Below are 9,607 nucleotides of genomic sequence, written 5' to 3'. Positions count from 1 at the left end.
GAGTAAAAGTCACACAGATGATCTGTACCTAAAACTGAACAGAAATAAAAGACGTTTCATCAGGGGTAGCATGAGGTGATGTTTTAATTCTCTACAAATTTGAATTAGTTTGTCAAATATATTGATTCTGTTGATTTTGTGGCCCCAAAATAAAAAAAGCCCTCAGTTGGCAGTATGGAGTATTAGTGAGTATTATTGAGTGTTAAGTATTATATTGAGAACACCAAGCTAAAACCATGATGCAGTCTGATTTAAAATAAATCACGTTCACGAAGCACAAATACATCTAAGATGACTTTACAGTCTGTGCGGTGTTCTACCTTCCACCACTCACTTCCATCACTGAAGGTAGCCTAGAGACAGAAAACCCCTCTGTTAGTGTGTTACAGTTCAACAGCAGCACAGCATCCTCCCAAATGATCAGCTGACTTAATATGTCTCTAAAACAGTTTGAACAAACGGCACAGTAGTATCACCGTCATGAAGAAGGATTTTATTGCAGGACTGTTGAATAAAGTGACAACAGTCCCCACAAACAGGACGGCTGTCTGTTGCTGTCTGTTGTTGTACATTTGTACACTGAAGACATTTTGAGTTTAAGATTGAAATGAGATGCAATTTCAGAATTCCTGCTTTTATTTGATGGTATTTACAACAATACCAACATGAAAACCAGAGAGCTGCTTCTGGCAGAGCAGCAACCCTAGACACCCCAACTATTTGGGTTCAGTGGATGTAATGTAGTGTCACTGCTACTTCTGGAACAGACCCTTTTATTTAGGATTTTTGCTGTATAATGTATAATGTGTGAGGTAAGGTGTAAACAGCATCAAATAAAAACTATAATTGTGTACTTTCATGTGACATCCATCTTTAAATCTGAAGCTCAAATGTCTTCAGTGTAAAGACAAAATAAATGAATCAGACTTGATCTTTGCAGGGGACTGTACAGTTAACACGGTGTTAACTTAATCATACGGCTCAACACTGGTAAAGGAAAAGAATCCTTCACATGTACATGTTATGACTGAGAGGAGGATGTTTTCTACACTCCTCTCAGTAGTAGACAACCCCTCCCACTCACCATGCAGCGTGCCGGCTGGACAGCGCAGCACCTTCATCCAGAGACTGATCAATGTCTCTCCTTAAGGGGAGGTTTTTGTATTTATTTCTATTTGTGCTGTTGTGGTTCTTTTCTAATTGTGGTTCAGCTGTAATATGTTTTAAAGATAAAGTAATTAACAACAAATTGTGAATCTCTGAACTGTTGCAGAAAACATCAAACAACCACAGCAGACCAACCTGTCTTCTCTGAATCTTTCACATGAGTAACACGCTGTAACACTTTGTTCTGCACTGTTAATCATTTTGTACTGTTTCAGACAATCGCAGCTGACCTCACTGCACACGCTGATTTCCTCCTGTTCACAAAAACAAATGTGCACTGCTCAGTCCCTAATCAGCTGTCCGTTTATGCGGCGGGGAAACAATCTGGGGAGAGAAGGTGACCTAATGCATCGTATTGTAAACCAAGTAGAACTTGAACTGGATTTGAACGTGTAAAGTGTAATTGTGTTATTATGTAGGTTTTTGAGTGGCTATAGGAACCTGGAGATATTTCAGAGATTTTCTTGGCATCTAATAGATGGCAAACCCCAACACACTAGACACTGAACCTGTCAGCTACTAACATAAAGTGCAGTAGAACTGAACTGTTCCTCACATATGGATGAACAGTGATCTTTAACCAGATTCAGGGGTTTTCAACACAATTTTTTCTACCTGTAACTGGGACTTAGCTGGTCATTTTGGGTCTCACCTGGTTGATATTCTGCTAAAATGTAACAGACGTGTTCATACTCACAGTAAATCGGTGTCTCTGTTTCAATACATTTATTCATTCTCTTGGCTCCTCACATGTCTGGAGTCACATACTGGTCACGTAAATACTGGCCAACATCTTTAGTCACATTTCTCGGCATGTACCCAACTTAGCACCACCTAGTGGTTACACCATCACCATCACTGTGGTCATTGACATCCAACAAAACAAACAAACATAAGGAGTGTGTCACGTAAAGTGACCAGCAGTGTCACACAGCCCACTGGGGAGTGTTGTGGTGTTTTATGGTTCCTATTGCAGGCAGGTACTCTACTTCACCAGCCAGTCACTGACCACTACTGTCCACGTTGGTGCTTTTTTAATACAGCGTGATGGTGTTTAATATCATATAATAGAACATCAGTGATTGTTCTTGCAGGTTGTGTTGCTCCACTGTGTTAATGTTACCACACGGCACCTTGGGGCCTCGGCAGATTAACAGTCACACCAGGGAGGACATCCACATAGAGACTGATTTGTTCTTATAACAAACATCACATTTCTTTATCTGAAGCTGCTATTTACTACATGTAGCTACAAGGGAATCACTCCCACTGAGTTCAGCCTGATAAGACACTGCAGTATTTACCATGAAATTTGAGGCTCAATGAAATTATTAAGTTATTTTACACGAAGTTTGAGTCTAATAGTTTTCGTTTATTGCCAGGGTCTATTTCTTGATTGGCTCAACTTCAACACAAATGCTCATCCTGTTGAAACCAGACACACCACACAAACCCTGGAGTCTTACATCTAAACCAAACTGTTCTGCTGTCAGACACCAAACAAAAGCCATCAAATCCATAAACACTCCAAAACAGCCATTACAAGGTGGTGAGATCAAGTTCCCACCATCAAAAAACTGCTTTGAGTAACGGAGCTCAGGGAACCCTCTAAACTAAAGTTTAAATTCCTCAGTGTGCTGCAGTAAATCAAAGTGAAAACACTCTGGGTCACGTCAGTTCTTCATTTTATTAATTGTATGGTAATTTAGGGGGTTCACAAACAGAATGCAAGCAAACAGACGTATATAATCACATGAACTGAAATTACCAGTGCATAAGGTGAACTCATTGGGCTTGAAACTCCACTCAGAATATAAAAAACAAACAAACAACACAACATCAAATCCCCAGTCCCAGAAAAAAAATGGAAGAAACATCAGGAAGAAAAACAGAGGAGGGATTCATCTTCCAGGACACACAGCACAATGATGTGTTTACTCTAGACAGGCCACAGATACTGCAGGGAGGACCCCTGTACGTCGCTCCCACTGTTTCAAGTGATCAGACTTTTATCAGTGTGTTTGGCGTGTGAACAATTCTTAGTGTTTCCAGGAAGCAGGAACTGGCTACTGGATTTTATAATTCTATGAACTGTGAGCTGAAATCATTAAAATATGTAAACACATAAAGATGAAACACACCCCGACACCTACTTATGCATAAACAAACTCGATCTCCCTGTGTAGGCATCCAACAGGTCACATATAACAGAACAGAGGAAGCTGATTTGTGAATATCGCTGGTTAAAAACCACATAACCATACACCAACCCACTCATGTGAATGTTCCTTACTGGCTGATGTGTTTATTTTCTTCCACTTGTACTTTCACACCCACTGTATGTAGATGTATTATAAAAACATTTGAAATGATTTGCTCATGGATCTTTGAAACATTACAAAACATCTTTTGTCTCTGGAAATTGGGGAACTTGATGGGAAACCTGTTTTAATTCTTTTGGGAAGAAGCACTCTTAAATACAATTTCAAATAAATATTTCAGGACGCAGGTCACTGTCACGCACTGAGGCGGCTGCGTTTACATTCAGCACAGAATCCAGACTTCTGCAGGTTGAACTGAAGTTCCTTCCCTTCATTCATTGTCTTCATGAATCAACGGCTGTGGAAACAGCAGAAAATGACCGGTATTAAAGACATTTAATAGCATCCTCTAACTTCTTCTATGTCACATCAACTCACCGCGTATGCAAAGTCCTCAGGTCGAGAGTCCGGGCGCTGCCATTCAGGGTTGGATAAAATCTTGAGGACAACTAAGCCAAAGGCTACAATCAGCACTCCTAATGAGTTCCCTAACACAGCCTCAGGTGGAAGTTTGGAGTACGGCTGAGTTCCGGTGGCGTTTCCTTTACTGTGGAAAGATCATCGCGTGGAGAAGTTTTTACATTTTATCTGAACTGAGAGAACTCACAATAAGGGAACCGAGAACAAGTGCACTCACAGAGTAAAGAAGAGCTTCTCGTTGATCCCGGAGATGCAGGCAGCGATGCTGAGCAGCAATATGGTGCCTCCGAACCACACGTGGACGGGCTTCAGGAGTTTACGTAGCGATATGGGGGAGCAGGGCAGGAGGAAGCCAGCTACACCAAACACCCACTAGATGGACAAACACACAGAGGAGACATCCACAGGTAGAGCGGAGAAAAAAAACACGACTCCAAAATAAAAAAAAAAAAGGAACTTCGCTAACGAAAAAAGGAAATGACTCTTCTTCTGCATGTGAACTCGTGTACCTGCGTGGCGAAAAGAGCCGTAGCGGCAATTCCAATCCAGCTGTGCATGGAGTAGAGGTTGGGGATGTTGCTGTGGTTGTGGTTGTCAAACACGGCGCACAGTCCCACGATTGACAGGACAAGGGCGACGAGCATCAGCGCAGCATGGAGGAGCTTCCAGGGGAGTTTATTCTGACCCCAGGTCAGGGGAATGCGGTACAACACAGCTCCTGCAAGACAGCGGCACCAAGAGAAAGGATGGATCAATATGATCAGTGCACTCAGATTAAAGTCAAAATGAAAATCTCTCTACTGTATTTCATTTATTTATCATTTATAATAAACACTGTGTAACACCTGCGTGAAGAGAATATAACTGTTCTAACTGTGAGTGACTTTCTCAGCTGCTTCATTTGAATACGACTTCTCAACTCGTGTTCGTTCAGTGAAACTGATTCGTCACCACAAACTAAACCACTCGTTTAGTCTGTGACAGAAACGGACGATGCCATTCAGATTCCAGCTCTATCCAACCAATAATCAACAATAAGACGTATTCCATAAGGACCCATTGACTTGACCTTAGCTTAGCATTTTCTGTACAATGTCTGACACTAACATGAATCCCCATAACATCACAGATGTTGGCTTTGGAACAGTGTGCTAATAATGGTTTTCTGCCGTGTTCCTGAGCCCACGCACTGATTCCCACAGCAGAAGCGCGTCTGTTTTTAATACGGTGCTACTTGAGGAATCAAAGGTTACAAAGATTACTACTACTGCTTTTTATCCTTGTCCTTTGTGTACAGAGATCTCTCTGGAGGTTTTGAATCTTTTCGCAACATCGTTTAAAGAGGACGATGAAAATTAGCAGAAGTGTGAAGTTCCTATTATGTGTTCACATGAATGTGTCCATCCAGAAACACACACACAGGTGCCATTGTTAGATTGTAATGTGCGGTACGTCATGTACCACGGTGGAGATACTGTACATAACAGTGGCTCAAAGGCCTCAAATGACACACTAGGCCTCTGTGAAAGCCACAGCGTGTTATTATGTTTGTGTGACTGTCACGAAGAAGAACAGAAGTGAGAAACAGAAATGAAACTGAGCACCATCCAAATCTGAAAAGTGGCTCACCGATGCCGTACACCACCACCAGGCCTGTGACCATCAGGACCGGGTGCCAGTTGAACTGCAGGGGCGAGCCGTCCCAGGCGAACCCGCCGCGCCACTGGCTGAACCACACGCACACGCACGCCACACAGGCCAGGCCGAGGCACAGGCACGACAGGTAGCACGAGTAGAAAATGACGATGGACCTCATCCTGGAGGGCTCTGGAGGCTAGAGAGATGAAAGAGAGACAGACAGAGAGAGTCACGGTGCTGATCCAGTCAGAAGTGATTCAGTCAAGTTCAAATATCTCAAACATGTTCAAATTAACCTCAAGTCCATAAAAGTGTTCAAGCTTCTGATAAAACTGTTCAAGAGGCGTGGCTGAACACATACTAAAGCTTCTATCCTTCAACCAGCAGCATTTATCTTTGCATGTTTCCATTGCAAGCTGCAGAAGTGTGCAGCCTTACCTTCCTCCGTCCCCAGCTGACCTCACACTGAAAGCAGCTGCAGCTCTACAAACACTCAACCTGATTCCACATCATGTAGGAGTTTTTCGAGGGGGCTTTGCTTTTGCCACGACTCTGCCTGCTCGGTCTCTGACTGCTACTCACGGTGCTGTGTGCTCTCACTTCGCGTTTCTCTGCTTCAGCTGCAGTCTCACTTCCACATCGAGCCGCAGCGAGGTGTGTGAGGGGGAAGCAGCGAGAGGTGGAGGAGCAGCTGGGAGAGGAAGAGCCAGGCCGCTGCATGAGCTGCCTGCAAAACAAAAAACAAAAACAGACACCTCAGCTTCAGTGTGGAGAGTCATCAGAGGAATATGATCAAGTGAATAAAGGCATCAACATAAGTGGATGAAGTTTCTAGCAATATCGACTCAGACTAAACAGACTTAGTCTACAATCCTGAACTGGCGCATTAAGCTAGTTCTAATCTTTCAACTTCTTAGCGATTTATCTTTACACTGAAAGCATTTTAAACACGCCGAATTAAATAAAGCCGTTGATATAATTGTGAAATGTCTTTAAGTTGTGTTGCGGCCGCTGTGTTTCTCCTTTAAAAACACGGCGATCCCACATTTAGTTGCATTTCAAACGAAGTTCTGTGAAACTTTAGCTACGTAGGCCGTTTCTGCGCGGAAACCCAATTAAGTCCGACTTTTTGTGTTCAACAAATACCTTATTTACAAACACTGCACATCTGTAAAGACGACAGACGGATTCGTTTACAGGTAAAACCACAGGTAAAACCACAGGTAAGCCCACATGATCTTGACAAAACACACATTTACCTAACGTATTTCCTTATTGACAGCGCAAGGCCTTGTGGGAAACGTGGTTTTATTCCTTATCTAACCACTCAGCAGCTCTACCAGCATGTCGCATAATAAACAATATCTCATTCTGTCGTGCGACATTTCAGTTGAATCATCTCTATAATTCAATGCTATGTCCTTTTAATGCCATTCTCTTCAGCCCTGTACAGTCAGCCTCCATGAAATTAGACTACAATAAGATGATTATTGATCAACCTGCAGAAGAAGGCTTGTTGCAGCAGTCAGAGCAATAAGATTCAGCAGGGGAGATGAAAACTGAATTTAAGCACTCACACAGTATTAAAACAAACAATAAAACAAAGGATATAGCAAAAGAAAGCTGTAAACTGTAGTCAATAAACAGCCTGCGGTTGTAAATAAAAAGAGGTACTTATACAGATCTATTGGCTCACATGTGTGGGAGTTGACTGTGATTACAGTGGTTATTAAAAAATAAAAGAGAGAAAGAGAGATCTACTGCAGGAGGAAGTCTGCCTCTGCAGGATCACGGACCTGCAGACATGTGTTGTCTTTCAGCTCCACCTGGAGGTAGTTTAAGACAGTGTCCTAATCGCTTCATTGTTCCTGTTAATGTCTTAAAAACTTTAGAAATGAGAGATCCTGGCCATAAAAAGTGTTCTTTTCTGCAAATATACACACAGTGGCCACTTACACAGGTGTACACACGTTTTTGGAGTGGCTTTCAGGGGTGGCATGTTCAAAATAACATGTATAATTAAAATGATAAACATATTGCAATCATTTAGAAAAACTGCACAGCAATAATCATATGAATGCTAAAAGCATCATATTGGAAACCATGTATGGTCAGTTACCTAGACAAAGACATAAAAAGCAGATATATTACACACACTGTAGACTACATAACATAACATGAGGACATACTGTACATGCTGGTAGGTGGTAGCAGCTCAAGCTTCACTTACTAGCTTCTTCCAAAGCTTATACTCCAGAACTATGTTCAGGAAAAGAGCACTTCCCTGTGTCTTAATGGACTATACTTAAAAGTTAGAAAACTCAATTCAGAGACATGTGTGAGGGGAATAACACGCACAAGATTTTGAGGATGTAGAATTGTTCGGTACACATCTTAACTCGGTTGCCAGGACACAGAAGACATTTCTGTATCCATCTCAAAACAATTAGACCCCTGCTTCTTTCACGGATCACCTCCTAAAGAATGTCACTGGACCACTTCTCAGATTTGTCCTGCTGTGTGCAGACTGTTGGTGATTTTGCAGCAGATGGTGCTTTTTTTATTTCAAAAACACTGAGATTATTCAATTTATCGTTATTGTGAGGAATAGTTGGTAGAAAGAAATTCACGGAAATGATTCAGTGAATCTTATATCATCTGCAGTGGCTTGGTGCTTCACCTGAGGAAAGGTGTGCCAATATGAAGGGCCGGCTCAGCATCTACTACCCCACCCTCAGTGTGACTGAGTCAGACTGAAGGTGATGATGATTGGGCAGAGAGAACTGTGACATGATCAGGCAGCTCCAGGCTTTCATCAGTGGAGATATTTGACATTTTCCTTTACTCCTTCTTGGAGTCTAGCATGGTATGGACTTTGTCTCGTTGTTATCCACTTGTGGGGGTTCACACCCACTGGTTTTTGAAGCTAGAGAGGCAGAAATGGCACAGGGGCTCGGTGGCCAGTGCCCAGTCTGTCAGCAGATTTGAAACTTAGTTTTGGGAGGCACAAAAAGTAATTCTACCAACTCTGCTAGTAGCTCTGTGACATTGTACAGTGGTGATGTTAAAGACTGACATTGAAAATTGACTAACTAATTAAGCATTATTAAGTATTAAGTTGTCATTCAAACCTACAAATATAAAGCTTATGGTGGCACTAGAGGAAAAGTCGAGGTACCTCCAAACTCTTCCCCTTCCCAGCAGACCCTGAATACGTCTACTCTTATCGAACTAAAATAAGTGTTAATGCATTTTTTTTCTATATAGAATTTATTCTTTTACTCTTTCTTTTGGTGCTTTCAAAGCAAAGTATTTGTAATGATTCACAATGCATTTCCTTTCCAATATTAATAAATAATTTTATTAACCAATACTTTTAATGATAAAACAAATGCAAGAGATGTGGCATAACTGGAAGGCTAAATATGCTAGCATTTAGTGAAAATATAAGCAGTTATGGTGACATTAAGATTCTGTAGTAACAGATGTCCTTGGCATTAAAAGTTGCAATAGAGCATTTGCTCTTTCTGAGAAGCTTAGACATTGCTTGCTCAATGGTCCTCTGGTTAACATCAGCTACAACTGTGCCAAACAGTGGTTTCTGAAAAGAAACAGAAAATAGTAAATTTACTGAACCTTCAAAGAGACTATGAAGAGATTAGTGTATCAGCTGATTAGCTAACTGGAAATGAAATGGTAATTTTAGTCTTTTATTTCATTTAATCTCGTCACTGGGTTTTCACTCTCTTTAGCTCCTTATTGACAAGCGCAGCAAATAAAATCTCTGCTGGGAATCTCACTGAAACTGACATTTGTGTTATTATGTCCAACCAGTGAAGACTCAAATCTGTGATGTCATACTGATCTACGGCTTGGAGTCACTCTGTTGGCAGTGACTAAAAGGCTGACTTTGTGAATCAGAAATTACCCCTTTTACTGAGAAAAGTCATCCAGAATTCTGTCACAGTGACCTTTTCTACATTTTACAATTTATTCTCTGCAGGGTTTTACATCAGTGTAACAAATTCAGATTAAGGGACAGGGCGAATCTCCTCTTGTTT

General features: G+C 41.5%; 1 protein-coding gene across 3 annotated transcripts; it reads right to left on the bottom strand.

Annotated features, from left to right (window-relative positions):
• Positions 1–2,835: 2,835 nt before the first annotated feature.
• Positions 2,836–6,820, bottom strand: LOC113151360 (cytochrome b ascorbate-dependent protein 3). Of its 3 annotated transcripts, none has more exons than XM_026344314.1 (7): positions 6,806–6,820; positions 6,129–6,273; positions 5,538–5,742; positions 4,418–4,626; positions 4,126–4,280; positions 3,867–4,035; positions 2,836–3,786 (listed from the first exon to the last, which is right to left on the bottom strand). In XM_026344314.1, exons 2-7 carry the CDS (start codon positions 6,264–6,266, stop codon positions 3,760–3,762), a joined length of 903 nt encoding a protein of 300 aa, XP_026200099.1. In that variant the 5' UTR covers positions 6,267–6,273; positions 6,806–6,820; the 3' UTR covers positions 2,836–3,759. The 3 variants fall into 3 exon arrangements, with proteins under 3 accessions (XP_026200099.1, XP_026200098.1, XP_026200100.1); XM_026344313.1 differs by lacking the exon at positions 6,806–6,820 and adding an exon at positions 6,693–6,799; XM_026344315.1 differs by lacking the exon at positions 6,806–6,820 and having other exon boundaries at positions 5,985–6,263.
• Between the last annotated feature and the right edge of the window lie 2,787 nt (positions 6,821–9,607).

This window comes from Anabas testudineus, chromosome 9, assembly GCF_900324465.2.
Source record: "Anabas testudineus chromosome 9, fAnaTes1.2, whole genome shotgun sequence".
In the NCBI taxonomy this organism is placed as follows: domain Eukaryota; kingdom Metazoa; phylum Chordata; class Actinopteri; order Anabantiformes; family Anabantidae; genus Anabas; species Anabas testudineus.
This window is presented reverse-complemented; position numbering and strand designations above follow the sequence as displayed.

Bases quoted from the DNA above. Each gene is read 5' to 3' on its own strand.
- LOC113151360 (XM_026344314.1), bottom strand. From the start codon at position 6,266: ATGCAGCGGCCTGGCTCTTCCTCTCCCAGCTGCTCCTCCACCTCTCGC. The intron at 5,743-6,128 runs GTGAGTAGCAGT...TCATCTCTCTAG, and splicing joins AAGTGAGAGCACACAGCACC to CCTCCAGAGCCCTCCAGGAT. The intron at 3,787-3,866 runs GTGAGTTGATGT...CTGTTTCCACAG, and splicing joins CTGAGGACTTTGCATACGCG to CCGTTGATTCATGAAGACAA.